Source organism: Canis aureus, chromosome 23, assembly GCF_053574225.1.
Source record: "Canis aureus isolate CA01 chromosome 23, VMU_Caureus_v.1.0, whole genome shotgun sequence".
Lineage (NCBI taxonomy): Eukaryota > Metazoa > Chordata > Mammalia > Carnivora > Canidae > Canis > Canis aureus.
This window is the reverse complement of record NC_135633.1, coordinates 50212302-50234423: the sequence shown is the minus strand read 5'-3', so window position 1 is coordinate 50234423 and position 22122 is coordinate 50212302. Positions and strand designations below refer to the sequence as shown.

At 33.0% G+C, this 22122-nt stretch overlaps 1 protein-coding gene across 4 annotated transcripts in view; it reads right to left on the bottom strand.

Moving 5' to 3' along the window:
- Window positions 1-22122, bottom strand: part of CNTN5 (contactin 5) — a 1290695-nt gene that overhangs the window by 301932 nt on the left and 966641 nt on the right. For all 4 annotated transcript variants that reach the window (XM_077867587.1, XM_077867588.1, XM_077867590.1 and 1 more), the window contains one exon: window positions 742-923. In XM_077867587.1, the coding sequence (XP_077723713.1) occupies window positions 742-923 (182 nt within the window). The remainder of the gene's footprint in view (window positions 1-741; window positions 924-22122) is intronic.

The window sequence follows — 22122 nt, the reverse complement described above, 5'->3', positions numbered from 1 at the left end:
AATATATATCTTATAAACAAATAGAAAAGTAGATATAATTTATGATCCTTAGAAGTAAAGATGAGATAGTAGATATTTTCCCAAGTAGATTTTCCTAATTCTTACACACAACCTTTTTGGCTCCTTGGAATTTTGGACAACATAAATGTTTGTGTGCTGTAGAGGTTATTTATCATATAGATGTATTAATTTAGGCCAGGGGTCAGAAATTTTTTTTTTCTATAAAGGACCAAATAGCAAATATTTCAGGCTTTGCAAATCATCCACTTAATTCTGTCTCAGCTACTTCATTCTGCATTTCAGTGCAATAGCTGGCATAGACAATATGTAAAAAAGTGGATGTGGCTGTGTTCCAACAAATTTTATTTACAAAAAAGTGACTGCTGGGCAGGATTTGGTTCATGTAACTCCTGACTCAGGCCAAAGGTGAGAATAAATTAATGAAAGTTACAAGATATTTGACTTATCAGAGAATGGCTTTCGTTCCAGGAAAACATCTCATTTTTAAGTATATCAACTCTCTGCTGTACAAAGAACCTGATAATTCCCCATTCATTTTTAATTTAAAGCATTTCTGTGTATAGGATAATTTTACATGATGTTTTACTATGCAAAAGAAGTATGATTATAAATTATTAATTGGTTTTTATGTACTACTTAGAAACAATATTCAGTTCAAATTAATTTGCATTTTCAGTTTGACTCGGGACTAGGGCATCTTGCTTTGCTGAGAACACTTACTGTATACTTGTAATTGTCCACGAAAGGAATTTTTTCCACGTGAGTTTTCAGCTCTGCACTCATACAGGCCTGCATCATCCAGTTGCACGTTGGGAATTTCCAGCACTGCCTGAGATTTCCGCAGACGTGCCTTACTAGGAATATAACCATTAACCTTCATCCATGTGATTGTTGGAACTGGGCTACAATAAGGAGCAAAAATACCGTTAATACACTTTCTGCTATTAGGAACATAGATTCTATTATCTGGTAATTTAAGCACTCAATAGGCTGAGCACAATAAAGTGTAATCACAATTAGGGACCACGTGCTGGTTGATATACTTCACTTTCCATGTGAATTGTCTGGTAAGTAGTTACATTCAGGGAAAATAGTTTCCTTTTCTTTCATATATCAGTAAAGCAATTCAGAGACAATATTTTGTACATTTTAATACATCATACTTTATTTTAAAAACTTTTTAAATTGCATGAATGGCAAAGTAATTTGGTGAAATTACAAAAGTAATGTATAATTATTCCAGGACATTACACAAAAGACTCATGAACTAAATAAATGAACTAAGAACTCTTTTTATCCCCACCTCCACAAATATGTTCTTTTTGCAACAACAAATATAGATTGCATGTAAACTCACACTGTCTTTATGATGTATATGTGACCATATATTTTTGTTATTTTTGTTTTGTTTAAAAAACGTAAGTTGTATACTTGATATTTTATAACTAAAAAATCAAATTCAAGATCCTGAGTTATTCTAGCTAATAGCTGCATATCATTCCATTATATAGATGTATCAGAATTTAATCAACCATCCCCGATAGTTAGGCATTAAGTGTAGTACCAGGTTTTTTATTTTTTTCTTTACTTTTTTTTACCACTAAGAAATGATATTGCTATAAAGAACCTTGCACATACATCACTTACTATTGCTTTTATTTCCTGCAGCAGACATCCACAAAAGTGAAATTGATGGATCAAAGGGCATGAATATTTTTCATTTTAATAAGTATTGCCAGATGTATTTCAATAATATAGTAGCAGTTTTCATATCTACCAGTAATATATGAGTCTGTTTCCCCATATCCTTGCAACCATTTTACGTGCTCAATCTGTTTAATTTTTGTCAATACTGAAAAGTAAAGAATGACATTTTGCGGCTACTTTAATTAATATTTCTCTGAACTCAAAGAAGATTGAATTTTTTTTAGACTTTTACTGGCTATTTACACTGCTTTTCTTTGAATTGTTTGCTTATATTATTTTCCTATTTTTTTCCTTAATTTTTCTATTTGTCTATTTGTAATTTTAAAAATGCATTTCTTAGAGTTCTTTGTGTATTAGAGCCATCAAGACATTGCTTCTCAGAAAAATTCTCCCTTAGTGTATTGTTAGTTGATGATGGCCTCTCTGATATATATATATATATTTTTTTTTAAATATTTTATTTATTTATTCATGATAGACAGAGAGAGAGAGAGAGAGAGAGAGAGAGAGAGGCAGAGACACAGGTGGAGGGAGAAGCAGGCTCCATGCAGGGAGCCCGACGTCGGACTCAATCCCGGGACTCCAGAATCCCACCCTGGGCCAAAGGCAGGTGCTAAACCACTGAGCCACCCAGGGATCCCCTCTCTGATATATTTTTACGAACATTTTTGGGAGAAACAAATATATCTATAGTTTCCTTCACAACTATATTATTAGTTATATTATTTCCTTCACAACTATATTATTATTAGTTATTATTATATATATTATTCCTTAGCAATAAAGCATAGAATTGAAATTTCTGGATTAGAGTTGATAGCTCTTCCTGTTTGTTTAGGTAGATACATATATCCAACATCCAAGAGGATTGAACCTTGCATTTTGGAATAATCTTTGCATTGGAATGGCATATCATTCTTTTAATATGTATTAAAATTAATATGTGATTTTTTTAATTAGGATTTTTTGCATCTACATTCAATGGTGAGATTATTTTCAGTTTATTGGGTTTATTGGTTTGTGTGTGCTTTCTCATTAGTGAGTTAGTGGTTGGTTTGTTTACTAGCTATTTCTGACAGATCTGGTATCATAATGATGGATGATAGCTTAGTGAACATGCCAAAAGTATTCCCCTCTTTCTGTAGCTTAAATAATAGGCAGATTATATGTTCCTTAGGATACTGATAAGATTTTCAAAAAAATCACCTGGGTCTGCAATCATTAGTGGCAGCTTGTTTTCTTTTTTTAAAGATTTCTTTTTTTTATTTATTTATTTATTTATTTATTTATTTATTTATTTATTTATTATTCATTCATTCACTCATTCATTCATTCATGAGAGACACACAGAGAGACGCAGAGACACAGGCAGAAGAAGAAGCAGGCTTCTGGTGGGGAGCCTGAGGTGGGACTCCATCCCAGGACCCTGGGATTGCCACCCACAGCCCAATGCAGATGCTCAACCACTGAGCCACCCAGGAGCCCTAGTGGCAGTTTTTTGATAATGTTTTTAGTTTCTCCTAGTTTTCCTTAATTTTGTTCTGCTCATGTCAATTTAGGCAATCATGTTTTCCTAGGAAATCAAGTATTTCACTCATAATTTCAGTATTTCAGCAGTAAGCTGAATAATTAATTTTTTAAAATTATTAAAAATTCCTCAGTCATGAGTGGCAGACTTCTTGGAGATAAAAAAGCTCTGCAACTACATGTTATTTAATATCTTATTTCTTTAGTTCCCTCAAATGTAAAATATGGTGGAAATAATATGACCTATTTCATAGTATTTGTGAACATTGTTTAAAGTACTTGGCTCAACTGGGTGTTATTCTGTATGTTGGCGAATTGAACACCAATAAAAAATAAATTTATTATTAAAAAAATGAAAAATAAAGTACTTGGCTCAGATCAAGTAGGCAAAAAGAATATTTGCAATTTTATGATGATGCTTGGATCCCCTTCATAATTTAGTAGTACCTGTTTACTCCCCACCCCCTACCCTCACCCCTACCCCCAGATCTTTCAGCTTTGTGTGTTGATTAGGAGCATGGAATTTGGGGAATGCAATTTAGATTAAAATACAATTGGAACACAAAGATGCTATGTGATCTTTGGAAAGTTATCTAAGTTAATGAATCTAATTTCTCCATCTGTAAAATAGACATATTTATTTGATTCTTCAGAATGCAAAGATCTTGAGGGCAGTGGCATTATTTCTCTTGTTCATCATTATGTTTACAGTGTCTCATAGAGTGCTGGGCACATAGTACTAAATAGATGTTTATGAAATAATGATTGTCATAATATTATTTTGAGCATTAAGTGAGCTATGCTCTTGTAAATTACTTAGCAAATATGCTGCAAATAGTAAGCACCCAATAAATGTTAGATATAATGATTTTAAATAATTAGCTTTTTCAGAGTTCGTTTATTTTATTGGTCTTTAAAATAAGGATTTTGAGTTTTTAACTGTTTGCTTGAATTCAGGAGTTTCCACTTTTTTATTTACTTATTCCTCTTTCTTGATCAGCACATTTATATTGTACTTCTAACTTCTTGAGCTGAATAATCAATATAGTTATTATTTATGGTTAATAATAAAAGCATATGAAACTGCGTTTTCCTCTGATATCAGACATAGCCATATGCCATGTTTTGATATGTAAAAAGAGTGACTTGTACCATTTCTGTTTTTTGAAACTGTTGAAGCAATCTTTGTAGCTAAATATAGGATGAATTATTGTAAGTTACATGTCTATAAAAAGTTATATTTTATTTATGGTAAAAGTTAAAAATTAGCTTTTATGCATTTTTTAATTAAATTGTGTAATTCAATTATTATTTTAGTGTTTTCCATTTTTTTAACTAACTTTTGTCAAAATAAACCTTCTGTGGAATTTTATATTGATCAGAAAGAACATGTAATTAAAAAAGAGTAGAGAGGTAGTATGTTCTAAAGTTCTTTTCCTTTGGGGAGGACAGATAAGATATTAACTCTAGACTTTAAGAATGCGTGGTAAAAAAAAATGCATGCTAAAATTAATAGGTTAACTAAAGGACTATAATTTTCAAAAAAAATATAGTGTACAGCACAGAGCAGAAAGCTTAGCTCTTCCCCAAATCCAATTTTTTTTTCTCCTGGACATGTGTTTGCCTTTTTCCTAGGCAAATAGGCATGACCAAGTTGCTGATTTCTGACCATGAAATGTATTGGAGCTGTTCCACCAAAAGTCTCTATTCTATCTTTCTCTTTGCCTATGTGGGTATTGATGCTAGGACAATTTTGGAAGTCAGGAGTTGAAGGTAGCAGAGACTAGGTCTTTAAATAACTGTGTAGAGGAAAGTGTCAAGCTACTACCTCACCAGTGCGAATCAATAACTCTCTCTGTATTCTGTGTGAATAATATATAAATGTTTATCTTGCTAAGACCATAATAATTAAAAGCTTGTTTATTATACTCAGTAGCATCATTTTGCTAACATAGAAATTGTCATAAAAATAGATAACTGTCATAACAAGACATAAAATATTTGGAACAGCCAGGATGAAAAAGATAAGGATCTGATACTGGGGAATGAGAAGATGAACACCTTGCTATGTAGTGGCAAAACAATCTGGTAAAACTTTTATCTTTGATAACTTGGAAAGGTCATCCAAATGCTTACATAGGCTAGTGAAGGAGTTAGAAAATAGAATATTAAAAGTGTGTGTGGATTGTTACTAGTTTTATTCATCAAAGTATTAGAAAAAAGAGATGAGGTCAGTATAAAACTGGATGGACTGTCAGCAGAATTAATGCAAGTAGAAAGACTGTACAATGTGGGACCTTGGTCAGTAAAGCAGATTAATTGCAAAAATGGCCTGAAGTCTCAATCACTCTCTATATCCACATCTTTTGCCATGTAACTTTGCAGGTTTTATCATTTTAAGATCGAGCCTGTTAACCAATACTTTGAGTCTGGGTTGCCTTATGACTTACTTTGGTTATTAGAATGTAGCTTTACAAAGATTTGTGTGCTTTTGCTCTATCTCTTGGACCCTTGCCTTTGCCATGAGAACAATTTAAGTTAGCCTGCAGGAGAATGAGAGAGCACATGGAGCAGGGCCACATTGTCTAGACAAAAGATATTTAAGGCCAACCAGCTTCCAATGGATCCTAGAGCTGATGTTGTGCCCAAGATTGCAAATCCAAGAAACCACCAAGGAGCCGACACTGATGTAATCACATGAGGGTTTAATCACAAGCTCGATCTTGGGTCTAAGTATACCCGACACAGCAGAGCAGAGACTTGGACACTGAGACTAAGAAGCATAGTAGTGTTATAGGGGTCCGTGGCCAATGAGATTGTAACATACATAGAAAGTTGCACAGTCATGTCGGTCCACACGCAGGTGGCCAATTCCTAAGTGTGCTGGTTTCTGATAAGGGTGTGCTTAATAGCTAAACTAGGGTGAGGGAGTGCCTTAAACAATAGGCAGGTCGTGTGTGTGTGGGGGTTTACATGAGATGGTGGGTGTAGCACAAAATGGAGTTAGTCCTGCTCTGCTTGTCCAGGGGTAGGGGATTTTTGTTAGATTTCCTGGGTCCCACACTGACATATTTATGAACTAGTTCAGTTGTTATCAGCCCAGTCTGAGCCAAATCAGCAGAACCACACAGCCGATTCTCTTTTGTTATAAATAATAAATGGTCATTCATTTAGCCTTCTAAGTTTTGGGGTGTTTTGTTATGCAGCATTGCTGTGGCAATGCATAACTGATTGAAATTATATTAGAAAATCTCATTTTTTTTTATAGATCTTAGACAGTAAGAAATAAGAATAAAAAGACATAGAGTACCAGGGGGCCATTAAAAATCAATCCCATGACAAGCTAAGGGTTTTTGGTCTTCCCAAGCAAACCTGATGGCTTCAAGATAGCTGCCAGTATATTGAGAAAATAAGGCATGGGGACTGAATTATTTCTAGGGAATAACCTTAAATGGAGTTACTAATACATGGAATTGAGTGGAAGCAAATAGGTCAGAAGCCAATTACATATTGAGATAACTGCATTGCCAAAGACATCAGGAGTCTGAATTTAAAACAACAAAGCTTTGAGTATTTGAGTCTTAAAACAAATTTTAGTTTACCAAATGTAGACCAACAGGACTTTGAGCTACACAATTTGACCCCACAGGAGGGAATATTCCTCAATACACATTTCAATCATGGCCATGGAGAAAAATGAAAAGGAAAATGTCAGGGAGTAGATCCAAGATATCCTGAATGGTAAACAAGACAATTTCTTCCAAAGAGTGATATTGGTATTGAATTAAGGACTCCCTTACATTCACCCAATGCCCAAGAAAGAGGGGCTTTAAAATGAATGATTTTACAAGATAATTTATATTTGTAATGGACCCGTGACTAGCTTGGTTCTCTCATTTTTCTCTTTTCTAAATGGAATATTTTTTTCTGTGGATAATCAATTCTTGTTCCACCACTATGGAAGGGCACAATTTTTCTTTAAATACTTATGTTACAGAATCAGAGTAATCTATATCTGGACCTGATGGAGACCTGGAAATCTTGGATTCAAGTGGATGCAGAGACCAGATGTAATTTGATTTGCCTCCCTTGGGGAGGGGGTGAATACATTCAATGAGTGGGAAGAATTCATTTGAATTCTTCATAAGAATAGACTGGCTAAGTGTTCAAAACACACATTTCCTTTTTTTCCTGGGAATGTAATTAGACCTTATTTTCTAGTATCCCTTAGTCAGGGGCATGTGATTGAGTTTGGGCCAATAGAATAAGAACGATGTACCAACCATCACATAGGTACCAAACCCTCCACATGATCCCTCAGTTTCACTTTTTCCCCAATTCATGGTAACTATTGGAGAAAAATAAATAGGAAAATATTTTTATATACTAATAGGAGAAGAGAGATTTTTTTCTAACAATATTTAAAACATTGCTATCCTTCAAAAATATTGATGCATTTAACTGCATTAATATTAAAAATTTACTTTCATTAAAGGACACAACCTGGGAAAACTTAATTGCCACACAAATAACTGACAAAGACTAATAGATTAAATAAAGACCTCCAACAAGTCTATAAGAAAAACAACTTTTAATAATGAGCAATAGCTAAACAGCATAAATGATCAAGAAACATGAAATTAGTGATTAGAAAGATGCAAATTTAGACCACAATGAAATTCCATTTCATACATAACAGATTAGCAAAAACTTGTATCTATATTTATACACAGACATAAAGGGCACTTCAACCAGTCTTAAGGGTTAACTTGCTTAAGTGTGGGATAACACACTCCTTACTCACTTACCTAAATCCCTGGATCAGTAGCAAACAGGGCCTTGAGGAGTGAAGGTCCAAAACTTTCCCAGGCCACAGCAACTAGCAAGTCTGTTTGAAGCTGCCTTGGCTTTCTGATTAGCCTAGCAACGTTTCTTCAGCAAACTTTTTTTTCCCCAGGTTGCACAAATGATTTTAATAACCTCCCTTTGTGTATCTGTGGAACTTACCCTCTCTTGCAGAAAGAACAGAGAACTTCTGCACATCATGAAATAAAGAACTAGACATCTTCCTCCACACACAATTCCCAAACACCAAGATAACATTTGTTATCTAACAGCATCAATTTTGTACATAATCAAGAAGTGTTGCAGACTACTGCACTCCCATTATTGACTGACTACCTTAGGCCCCCTTAAAAGCCCCTGGATCAGGCAGAAACCTTGAAGTTGGCTTTTGGACAATCATCCAACCTCTCCCCAGTTGGTGGGGCTCCTGAATAAAGTTCAAATTCCTTTCTAGTTAAAATTTGTCTCTTGAGTATCGGCTTTTCCAGCAACAAGTAGTTGAACTTCGGGTTGATATCAAATACACACACGGGTATGATTTAAAGTAGAATTCTTGCAAATAGTATATAATAGGGTTTTGCTTTTTCATCTAGTCTGCTTTTGGTGTGTTTCAGTGAGTTTACATTTCATATAATTATCTGTATTGGGGTTTAAATCTAACATTATGAATTTTTTGTCTATCCCATAAAGTGTTTCCTTTTGCCTTCTTTTCTTGCCTTATTTTCTATTAATCTTTTTTTTTTTTTAGTATTTCACTAAAGTCCTCTATTGTCTTATTAAGTACAGCTCTTTTTTTAAACGTGTGCATGGTTGTTTTAAGGTTTGCAACATTTACTTGAGAACATTATGCTAACATGTCTCTCTCCCCATCCTTTGTGCTATACTTGTGCTATCATGGTCATTATTTCTACATACTTTGTAAACCTTCCAACACATTGTTATTATTTTTACTTTAGAGAAAAAAGTGGAATTAGAAATTTGAGAAACTAAAAAGATTAAATACATTTTATATTTACACAGACAAACACACAGGCATACATATAAGCATTTTGTTGTTGTTGTTCTTCTTTCCTTTGTGGGGATTAGTTTCCAAATAGTATTAGTTTTCCATTAGCCCTAGAGAACTTTCCTTAGCGTTCCTATAGTGCTATTACATCAAATTATTCAAAGTTTTGTTTTTGTTTGACAATATCTTTATTTTGCTTTCAGTTTGAAGAATATTTTCACTAGATAAATAACTTTGACTATTTTATTTTATTTTTTTAACTTTGACTAATTTAAAAGATTTTTTAATCACTGTCTTTTGTAATTAGATTATGGTGTGTTTAGAAACATTTTTCTTTGTCTTTATGTTACTTTGGTTTCATTGAACTTTGGAGATCTGTGAAGTCATATTTTTCCATCATTTGACAACTTTTGGCTACAATCTTCAATTTTTTTTGTCTATCCTTATCTTCTGAAACTAAACTTTTGTGTATATTACATAATTTAATTATTGTTTCACAGATCTCTTAGCACAATTAAGTTTTTTGCTCTCTACATACTATATTTTGTATAGTTTATTTTTGTTCTATCTTCAAGTTCATTCATCTTTTCTTCTATGGTATTTAATCTGATATTAAGCCTACCAGGTAAATTTTTTATATGAGAATAATCACTTTTTAACATTCCTTTCTTATATGTAAATTTCTATATTTTCTCAGTGAAATACAAAATTACTAAACACTTATTTTGCATGGTGTCTTTTTATGTGTCTCTAATCTTTATATCACTTCTACCTTAGTTTGTGTTGGGGGCTTAGTAAATAGAATTATAGCTGCCTTTTAATTATTTACCTAAGAATATACTACTAAAAATACAACCGATTTAAATTGCTAGTCTTCATTTTCCTGTTTTTCATGTCTTAATTTTGAGTGGTATTCCATTGACTTTCTGACTCCTGCTTGAACCACTTTAAGTTACTTTATTTACTTAACTGTAATAAAATCTCAATTCCTATGCATCCCCTGATTTAATCTACCAAGGAAAGAAACCCAATATGATAGAAACAGAATAGTATTTGAAGGCAAGTCTGTGAGAAAGGAATGAGTACATCTAAGATATGATTGCGAAGGCCATGAGAAAACACTTCTGGTACTAGGGAGACAAAAATGTGCTTTGATGGCAGAAGAAAAAAGGAGATCTAACATGTAAAAAAATCAAGAGAACTTTATGCTAGACCTGTATTCAAAATAAAGACAAATAAAATGAATGGCCTAATGCCTTAAGAAATCTGTATCTTAATTTGAAAGACAAAAGAAGATGAAGAAAATGATTCAAATACAGAAGGATACAGTGTTAAGAGAACACAGTAAAAAAGACTATTTATATTAGACTGGGAGGTATGGGAATGCAGCCCAAAGGGATGACACATGAGGTGAGCCTTGAAGATTAAGGAAAATTCATCCAGTCAGCAAAAGTATATTCTTGGCAGTAAAATCCATGCACATGAATACAAAAACTATGAGATAGCATGGCAGATTGGTGGAACTTCACAAAACTTGGTATGCTACATTGCATGATGTATTCAGGAAAGCACTGGCAAGCTTATGGAAAGTGCACATTTTCTCTTCAAAAATAAAGATATCTTCAAATTAATGCTGTTTATTTCCATTTTTTGTCTTTCTCATACTCTTAAGATTAGTATCATAAAATATTTGCCTCTAAGTTGTTAGAAGCTTTGGAATGTGAACATTTTGAAGAGTATTGATGGAGTGGCTGAAAGTCTATTTGGAAAGATTTCTGAATACAATAATATAAATATGCTATTATTAAACGAAATAGTAATCATGAGCCTACTGGCAGTGCTCACTTAAAAAAAAAAAAGATTTATTTATTTATTAATGAGAGACAGAGAGATTGGCAGAGACAGAGGCAGAGGGAGAAGCAGGCTCCCTGCAGGAGGCCGATGTGAGACTCAATCCTGGATCCCGGGGTCACGACCTGAGCCGAAGGCAGATGCTCAGCCACTGAGCCACCCAGAAGTCCCTCACTTTTTTACAGGCATTTTGGATGCCCCATGGTCATTTACTTTGTCCATGATGATGTAGGGGAAATCAAATATTTTTGCTCCTTTCAAATAATTTATTTGAAATCAAGAAAAATTCATTAGTTTTCTGTAGGCATTTGGGATTTGAAAAATTATTCATATAGTAAGATTTTAATGTTTCATATTATTGAAAGCAACTTTCTTTTCAATAATAACATGAATGTGAGATTGTTGCTTAAAAAGAGGATTGATTTTAGCTATACTGAAAGGATGAGTAGAGATGTCAGCTTTGATGGTAAGCCAGACCACAGTTACATTTTTCCCTATTTTAGTCTGTTGAAATTATATTTGTTCTACTATACATTTGACTTTCATGTAGAATAAGCAATGTGACTTAAAGAAGATAAAGGGGCTTTTTTCTAGCTAACGTTATACTGAGGATGGCATTATTCATTTGGCTCAAAAATATCTGTTAATAACAGTAAAAGATGATGTGAAGCTGCATTGAAATTCTGACACAAGCTTTTTGTTATGTGCTATTGAAGTGACATGATAAAAGGGGCCTCCAAATGTAGTTCTAGAAAGTAAGGAAAGTGTTGGATGAACTTTGGCCATTGTTGCAGTCGTTAAAGGTATTTTTTAAAAATCATTTTTATTTATAGGATAAGGTAATATGTAGAGTCTGTCAAGGCAGAAGGAATACTTAGCTGTAAGGATTTAATGATTTCAAAGGAAAGTACTCCCCAACTGCAAATCACCATCTATAGACAAATTGTAGGTCTGTGTAGTGGAGCTTCCCATTTTCCTTGCATAAGTCACAAGTGACACATGAATTTTACATCTGATGTGAAAATATATACAGTTATGGCTCCTTTGTGATTTGCACAATAAAAGAAGGAAACATTGTATATCTTTGCTAGAAACTGAAAGAACTAAGTTTTATAACTTTTCTTTAAGAAAGCACATTAAAAAAATCATAAAAAAGCTATTGAAAAGTATTTTTCTTTTATGATCTCATATCCCCCCTGCAAAAAATAAAAAAATAAAAAAATAAAAAAGAGAGAGAGAGAAAGAAAGAATAAAATCAATCACTAATGTGGGTAATCATAATATGCAAAATGTTTGAAGGTAAAAGTTTTCTTTGTAAAAGTCTGGAAATTTTCAGGGGCAGAGAAAATGATGCCTGGTTCTTTTTTGAGACCCCCCTGTCTCAGCCACCAAATAATCTGACTGATTGGCATTTTTTTTCCTTTGGAGAAGAAATTAACTGCATTTAACTAAGTATAAGCTCTAGATCCCTCTGCTTTATATTCTTGACCAACGTCAAGATTCTTGACTCATAGCCTTCCCATGGTATGATTTCTGCTTAGGATCTAAGAGTCACAGCTCAGAATATGTTGTCCCATCATTTTTAATTACCTTAGACAAAGAATCAAATTCAGGTAAAAAAAACTTGGTAGTCTTTTTGAGATATCGGCTATGGCCTTTATGTTTTTACCATTGTTTTATAAAATTTACTTATTTTCCTAGCATTAAAATTAATAATGGGGGCACCTGGGTGGTTCAGTTGGTCAAGCATCTGCCTTTGGCTCAGGTCATGATCCCAAGGTCTTGGGATCAAGCCTGCATCAAGCTCTCTGCTCAGCAGGGAGCCTGCTTCTCACTTTCCCTTAGCCTGCCACTCTGCCTACTTGTATTCTCTGTCAAAAAAATAAAATCTTTAAAAAATAATAGTACAGTGAAAACAATGAATTCTGGGGTCAGCTTGTGTACCAAGTATAGGCAATTAGATTCATTCCTTTCCACATGTGGTTCTGTCCAGGTGCTTCTTATCCTTCAAATCAGAGATTCTGGAATCTAGCCACACAAGGAGGACTCAAAAGGATCACATGCCAGATTATCTTTGCCAAGAAACATTAGATTCCTTAATTAGGTATGCAGATAGCTGAAGGAAGTTTTTGGAATTATGCTATATTCATTCATTAAACAATTATACATGATGTGCCTACTATTTGCTAGGCTTTGCAATAGATGTTAAAGTTATAATGGTGAACATGATAGATATGGAACTTTCATGTAAATAGTTGGGTAATGACTTAAAGACATGACTTAGAGAAAGTACAAAGATAGGAACACCCAATTGAAGATCTGCGAGGCAGAAAACACTTCCTTAAGCAAGTAAACTTCATACTTGAAGAATGAATTAGAATTATCTAGGCAGAGATAATCTTCAAAGAATAGTTAATGGCATTGGGAGTAAGAGTGAAAATGTATTTAAGGAGCCAGTGTTTCTTTGGCAAGAAGCCTGAAGAGGATCACAAGGGGGGAGTATAAAATGCCTTAAAAATAATTTTAAAGATTTTGGATTTTTCCTACTTGTACTGAAAATCATTGAAGTGCTTTAAGCAGGAGTGTAGTGTTTATATTTTATGTAGGATAGGGCTCTGCAAACTTTTTTTTTTTTTTTTAAGAGAGAGCTACTAAGCATTTTAGGCTTGCAGGTCAGTTATAAGTAGTAATTCAATTCTGCCACTGTAGTGTGAAAGCAGATATAGGCAATACATAAGTGAATGGATATGAGTGTGCTCTAATAAAATTTGTTTATAAATAAAGGTGACTAGGCTGTGGTCCCTAGTTTGTCAATCCAATTTAAGATAATCTGTATTCAGCAAGAAGAATGCACTAAAAAATAACACTATTAGGAGTAGGGAGAAACATCAGGAGCCAGACAAATCTACATGAAAGATGACTCTAGTGCAGACAAAGATAATGGAGTGGGAATAAGAAGTAAATATTTGAGATAGTTAAGGAGTAAGGGCATCTGGGTGGGTCTGTTGGTTAGGCGTCTGACTCTTGGTTTTGGCTCAGGTTATGCTCTCAGGGTCCTGGGATCGAACCCCACAATGGGCACTGACCTCAACAGGGAGTCTGCTTCTCTCCCTTCCTCCTTCCTCTCCCTAGCCCCAGGCTTGCATATTCTCTCTCTCTAAAACAAATCTTTTTTTTTTTTTTTAAGATATTTAAGGGATGCCTGGGTGGCTCAGTGGTTGAGCATCTGCCTTCAGCCCAGGGCTTCATCCTGGAGTCCCTGGATTGAGTCCCACATGGGGTTCCCTGCATGGAGCCTGCTTCTCCCTCTGTCTGTGTCTCTGCCTCTCTCTCTCTCTCTCTCTGTCTCTCATGAATAAATAAATAAAGTCTTAAAAAAAAAAAGAACTTAAGTAGAAAGAACTAACAAAATTTGATACTAGATAGAGTTTGAATGAGAAAAAAAAGGGTGACCACAACAGTTTCTGGGCTTGTAGCTTGACTGTAATAAAAGGAGAGAATATGAACTGGGCTCTTATTATATGCCAGACACTATTCTAAGAACTTTGTATATTTACTTCATTGAGTTTATTTATTCTTCCCTCCCTCCCTCTTTCCTTTCATTCCCTTCTTTATATTGTGGTAAGAACACCTAAAATGAGATCTACTCTCTTAACAAATTTTTAAGTTTCCAAAGCAATACTATTAAGTATCAGCAAAGTGGCATACAGCAAATCTCTAAAATTTAACCGTTTTGCATAAGTTTATACACATTCAATAATAATCCCCATTTTCCTTCCTCCTCAGCCTCTGTCAACCACTGTTCTATTCTTTGCTTCTATATATTTGTTTTATATGCCTCATTGTAAGCAGTATCATTCAGTATTTGTCCTTTTGTGATGCTTTTTCACTTAGTATACTGTTCTCATGTTTAATCCATATGGCAATATACCCTTCCTTTTTAAGGCCAAATAATATTCTGTTATATGCATATACCACCATTTCTTCATCCATTTATTAATGTGCATTTAACAGTAGATGTGCCATTTTACACTCCCACCCACAATGTATAAGGGTTTCAATTTCTTCACATTTTCACCAACACAAGTCCTCTTTTTTTTTTTTTTTATTTTTACAATGTTTTATATAATAGCCATTCTAATAGGGTAGTGTGATATCTCATTGTATTATTTGTGTTACACCAAAGATAAGCGATGTTAAGGATCTTTTCATGTTGCTAATTTGCATGTCTTCTTTGGAGCAAAGGCTCTTCAAATTCTTTGCCATTTTTAAATATTATTATTATTTGTTTTCTTCTATCAGGTTAAGGAGTGCCTTATATTTTTTGATATTAGCTCCTAATCAGATACATGATTTGCAAGTATTTTCTCCCATTCTGTAGACTGCATTTTCATTTTATTATTTTCTTTACTGTGTAAAAGCTTTTTAGATTGATGTAGTCCTGCTTATTAACTTTGCTTTTATTGCTTGTGCTTTTAGTGTCATATCCAAGAAATCATTCCCAGATCAACATCATGAAGATTTTCTCCTATGTTTTCTACTAAGAGTCTTACAATTTCAGGTATTACATTTAAGTCTTTGATTCATTTTATTTGAAATCAGGAAGTGTTATGCCTCCAACTTGGTTTTTCTTTCTCGGGATTGTTTTTGTTATTTGGAATCCCTCATGAATTTTAGAGTTTTATTCCCATTTCTAAAAAAAAAAAAAAAAAGTCCTTGAAATTTTACTGAATCTGTAGAATGTTTTAGAATGTCTTCTAATGTATAAGACAAAATGTCTTCTTTTATTTCCTTCACAAATATTTCATAGTTTTCAGTGTACAAGTCTTCTATCTCTTTAATTAAGTTTATTCCAAGTATTTTCTTCTTTTTGGTGCTATTGCAAATGGGATTGTTTTTTTAAATTTCCTTTTTAGATCGTTTGTTTTTATTGTGTAGAAATACAACTGATTTTTGTAGTTTGATTTTGTATACTGAAACTTTACTAAATGCATGTATTAGTTCTAACAACTGTTTTTTTTGTGTGTGTGTGTGGAATTTTTAGATTTTTTTAAGGATATAAAATCATCATCTGCAAACAGATAATTTTGCTTCTCCCTATGTGATTTAGATGACTTTTATTCATTTTTCTTGTCTATTGCTCTGAGAATTTCAGTATTATCTTGAAAAGAAGTGGTAAGAGTGGGCATCCTTACTTTCTTTTTGATTTTGGAGGAAACGTTACAGTTTTTCACCATTGGTAGAATGTTAGCTGTTGGTTTTTCATATATAGCTTTTAATATGTTAAAGTAATTCCCTTCGATTCCTAGTTTGTTGAGAGTTTTTTTTTTCATGAAAAGATATTGAATTTTGTCAAATGTTTTTTCTGTATCTAATGAGATGTGATTTTTATTCTTCATTCTGTTAATGGAGTGCATCTTAGTAATTGATTTTTTATATGTTTGATCATCCTTGCATCCCAGAGGTAAATCTCATTTGGTTATATAATTCTTTTATATAGTTATATAATTCTTTTAATATGCTTTTCAATTTGGTTTGTTAATATTTTATTGATGATTTTTGTATCTATCTTCATCAGGGATTTTGGTCTGTTGGTTTTCTTGTGTATCTGTGGCTGGCTTAGACATCAAATAGCGTAATGCTGTCCTGATAAGAACTTGGGAGTGTTTACTCCTATTTAATCTTTTAGAAGAGTTTGAGAAGGATTTTCATTAATTCTACTATAAATATTTGATAAAATTCACCGCTGAAGCCATATGTCTGGGATTTTCTTTGTTTGGAGGATATTGATTACTGATTTAATCCCTTGGCTAGTTATTGACCTGTTAAGATATTCCATTTTTATTATTTAGTCTTTGTAGCTTCCATGTTTCTAGAAATTTATCAATTTCTTCTAGATTATACAATTTTTTAACATATAATTGTTCATAGTAGTCTCTACAGATCCTTTTATTTTTGTAGCATCAGTTTTAATGTTTTCTCTTTCATTTCCTATTTTATTAATATGAATCTTCTTTCTTATTTTCTGAGTCTATTGGCTTATCAATTTCATTTATCTTTTCAAAAAGCCAACCATTAGTTTTGTTTATTTATTTTTCTGTTCTGTGTTTCATATATATTTGCCCTAATCTAAAATTTCCTTCCTTCTGCTAATTTTGGGTTTAGTTCATACTTCTTCAAGTTTTTGAGCTGTGAAATTAGGTTGGTTACTTAACTTTTTTTTTTTTTTTTGGTTTGTAATGTATTTCTTATCATAAACTTCCCTCCTAGTACTCCTTTTCTGCATCTCATAAGTGTGTTCATATGTTGTATTTTGTTTTTATTTATCTCAAGACATTTTCTAAGTTTTATTTTGAATATTTTCTTTGACCAATTGATTGTGTTTGGTGTGTTGTTTGTTTTCCATTTATTTGTGATTTTTCCAGTTTTCCCTTCTGTTATTGCTAGTTTCATTCCACTGTGGTGGAGATTATATTAGGTATCATTTCAGTCTTAATTTTTTTAAGCATTGGCTTGTGGCCTACTATGTGATCTATGTGGAGACGGTTCCATGTGTGCTTGGTAAGAATGTATATTCTCCTGCTGTTGGGTGGAATGTATATACGTATAGGACCAAATGGCCATTTGGTCTATTATATTGTTCAGATCTGCTGTTTTCTTTTTGGTTTTCTGTCTGGATGTTCGTTATTGATAGTGGAGTACTGAAGTTTCCTATCTTTTTTAAGATTTATTCTTTCTATTAGAAAGAAAGAGGGGCAGCCCGGGTGGCTCAGTGGTTTGGCGCCGCCTTCAGCCCAGAGTGTGATCCTGGAGTCCAGGGATCGAGTCCCACGTCGGGCTCCCTGCATGGGGCCTGCTTCTCCCTCTGCCTGTCTCTCTCTCTCTCTCTCTCTCTCTCTCTCTCTGTCTTCCATGAATAAATAAATAAATAAATCTTAAAAAAGAAATAAAGAAAGAAAGAGAGAAAAAGAGGGGTGGGGGATGGACAGATGGAGAAAGAGAATCTCAGGCAGATTCCTCACTGAACTTGGAACCTGATGTGGGGCTTGATCTCACAATCCTGAGATCATGACCTGAATGTAAATCAAGAATTGAACACTCAACCAACTGAGACATCCAGGTGCCCCTTAAAGTTTTCTATTATTATTGTATTGTTGTTTATTTCTCCTTTCAAGTTTGCTTTTTGTATTTAAATGCCCTGATACTGGGTGCATATATATTTATAATTGCTGTATCTCTTTAAACTCTTAATTTGGATAAATATGTAATCATAATAAATCCATACTCTTGTGATAAATTCTCAGTAATAGTTATTACAAACAATACATTGCTAAGAGGAAACCTAAAGCTACTTAATATGTTTTATTTCCTAATTAAATTTAGAAAAGGATAAGAAACATACATTTTTCTCTCTAGAACATTTCTAGTTGTTTTTATTTGTAACCTTGTCATTTTGAATCATTTCCCATTTTGGCTAGTTTTAAGAGATTAAAGTTGATAATAATACTTAAAATAGTTCAAGGTAAAATAAAATATAATTGCTTAATATATTTAAAAAAACTAAATTCAAATTAATATAATAACTAAGTTCCATTGCAGAAAAAAATAGCACTCAAATAGTGCTATTTAATGCACTCAAATAGATACCCTGATTTTCTGTACCTAATCATCCTACAATAACATTCTTAGAATGACTGTCTTCTCAGAATCTTCATTCCCCAAGTCCCTGAACCACTGTTTCAAGTAAAATCTCTGCTCTCTTGTGTATCTTTCCATCAATTAGTTAGAGATACAATAACATTGATCTTAGCAGCTACCAGAATTTTATGTAAACCTACTGTCTATACACTGGTGGAGTAGAAAGTATAATAGATAAATAGCAATGCATTGGGGATCCTAGACCTAGTTTTGTGATTTTATGGGAGACTCTTGGCAGTTGTTTAATTTCTACCTAGGTCTTAATTTATTGAATGATTGTATTTGGGAAATGTGGCTTTTCTGGTTCTTGATTCATCTATGATTCTTGGACTATTAACAACTATAGAGCTATTATTAACTGAGCTTTGACTTTGTTTGCAAATTTTTATTTGGTATCTTGTTTAATTTTCACAGAAGCCTAAGATGTACGTTTAATTTTGTATATTTTATGAGTAAGAAAACTGACAGAGAAAGGAGAACACTTTTACACTGTAGTGGAAATGCAAACTGGTACAGCCACTCTGGAAAAGTGTATAGGTTTCTCAAAAAGTTAAAAATAGAAGTACCTTATGATTGAGTAATTGACTACTATGTTTTTACTCAAAGGATACAAAAATACTGATTCAAAGGGATATATACACCCAGATTTTTATAGCAGTATTATTAACATAGCCAAATGTGGAAAGAGCCCAAGTGTCCATCAACTGATAAAGGGATTATGAAGATGTGATACACACACACACACACACACACACACACACACATACACAATGGAATATTAGTCATAAAAGAGAATTGCCATTTGCCATTTGCAATGATGTGGATGCAGCTAGAAAGTATTATGCCAAATGAAATGTCAGTCAGAGAAAGACAAATACCATATGATTTCACTCATATGTGGAATTTAAGAAACAAAACAAATGACATAAGGGGAAAAAAGAGAGCAGAAAACCATAAACAGATTCTTAACTATAGAGAACAAACTGAGGATTGCTAGAGGGGAGGTGGGGGGATGGGTTAAATAGATGATGGTATTAAGGATGGCACTTGTGATAAGCACTGGATATTACATATAAATGATGAATCATTAAATTCTACTCCTGAAACTAATATTACACTGTATATTAACTAACTGGAATTTAAGTAAAAACTTGACAATACAAAAAAAGAGAAATTAAGCAATCCTCTATCAGCAAAGGAAAGATAACTCTAAAGCCATTATTTTTGTGCATTTCAAATATACATATTTATGTATATTATCTCTGGCTCTTTAGGGTATTTATAAAGAAGAGATGGAGAGAAGTGGACAAATGAGATTTATGGAATATATGGCATGTTTGTATTTCACAGTAGATTATATGAATCTGTGTCATAATTTAATCTCTCAGATGGTTAAAATACCTTGCTGATGAGATAACATGTTAGTGAGAAGATTATGGCTTTCATGTACTCTTAGGATAGTAAATTCTGTTCTCTACTACAGCCATATTCTTTTTAAATGGGTAGTGCAAAAGTACACCAAACATGAAAACACATATTATTGATTATATGATTGATTTTATTAGTACAAATTAATTATATTTCTCCTTACCATAACCTCTATTAAAGTTCAAAGCAAGACCAGAACAATTAGTGAGGATTTACACTTATTCAATTAATAATTAGGAGCACGATGTTTTGAATTAAAGTATAGAATAAGCCTTAATACTCTATTTGTTAAAGATTTTATTTATTTATTCATGAGAGACACAGAGAGAGAGAGGCAGAGACATAGGCAGAAGGAGAAGCAGGCTCCCTGCAGAAAGCCTGGTGTGGAACTCAATCCTGGACCCCAGGGTCATGCCCTGAGCAAAGGCAGATGCTCAACTGCTGAGTCACCCAGGCATCCCTACTCTATTTTTTTTTTAAGTAGGCGACATAAGCAGATATTGAACAATTATTTAACATACAACATTAGTCATTATTTTGTTGTAAAGATATAATGAAAGGGCTGTGGATATTTATTTCCAATCTTTACATGTTTAAAATTTACATGATTTATTAGAACATTTTTTAGTCCACAAAAGCAAAGAGGCACAAATAGTCAATGAATCATATAAAGGGTAGATTACTCCATAGTCTACCTCAGTTATGGAGAAACAGAGTTTCAAATTTGCCTTTCAGTGTCCCTTTTTTTTTCTTTTTTAATTGTACCACATATGTACCTACATTTCAGTTGCATTTTTAAAAATATTGTATTACCTATCGACTCTAAAGTCACTGAGGCCCTTTTTAGTCAAGAAGAATCCAGCCCATATTGTAATTAAAACCAGAATATGGCACAAGCCTTTTTTGTTTGACCATTGTTTCCCTATACCCAGATCATTATAGCTCTTATGGCAATAGTTATGAAGCTATTAAAACTAATGGTGAAGTAGTATTTATCTATTTTGTATATATTTTTCTAAATATGTGACTCTTGGTACTTAAGATTTTGGCCTCTTGTTATTCTCTTACTTGGTATATCAAATCTGATGCTGAAATGATGATATAAAATATTTAAATATTATCAACCAAAGTAAAAATGTTCCTCTTCACTTATGGAATATTATTTCTAGAAAACAGTCTTTAAACTCATGGGGAAAAAAGGAAGATTTTAATCTGGAAGCATATTTCAGAATGATAAAACTGACAAAAAATCTCATATTTCACATCAATAGAAATGTTGTTATAGATTCAGAGTTTCTTTGGACTGTTAAGTCTCATGGCAATATATATTATTAGTAGAAATCCAGAGAGTGAATTTTCTACAATCCATTTTTAGTTAAAACTATGACAAGCTAAATGGTATCAGTGAGAGTTAAGTATATAGAATGCTAACATTCCTGGTTTAGGAAAAGCTTCAGAAATGGACTGTATCTTGGTAGGTAATTCATAAAGAATCAAAATATTGGATAATAGACAATTGAATTAAAATATTCAATGCTTCACAAAAATTTCAGAGAGCTAGGGTAAAAAAAGACTTAACATGTAATTGGCAGGATTTTACATGTTGAATATCTTAATGAAACCTAATAGTAACTTTATGTGGTAGATATTGTTATTTCTAGTTTACAGTTTTTGAAAATGAGATTCAAAGTGACGGGCACTGAGGGGGGCACTTGACGGGATGAGCACTGGGTGTTATTCTGTATGTTGCCAAATTGAACACCAATAAAAAATAAATGTATTATTAAAAAAAAAAACAACAAAGTGGGTAACTCATCTGATATCATATAGCCACTAAATAATTGAATTGATATTTGAAATTAAGTATCTCAAACTCCCAAGCTGTTGTTTTGTCCTGCCACTTGGCACTGAAAAAAATCTGCTTCAACTATAGAAGATTTATAGGTTCTTATGAATTTAATCTGTGTGTGTGTTTAGAATTGTAGGAAATTAGATAACTACTTTTTTACTTTTTCTGTTTTAAATTCTCCTGAAGGAAG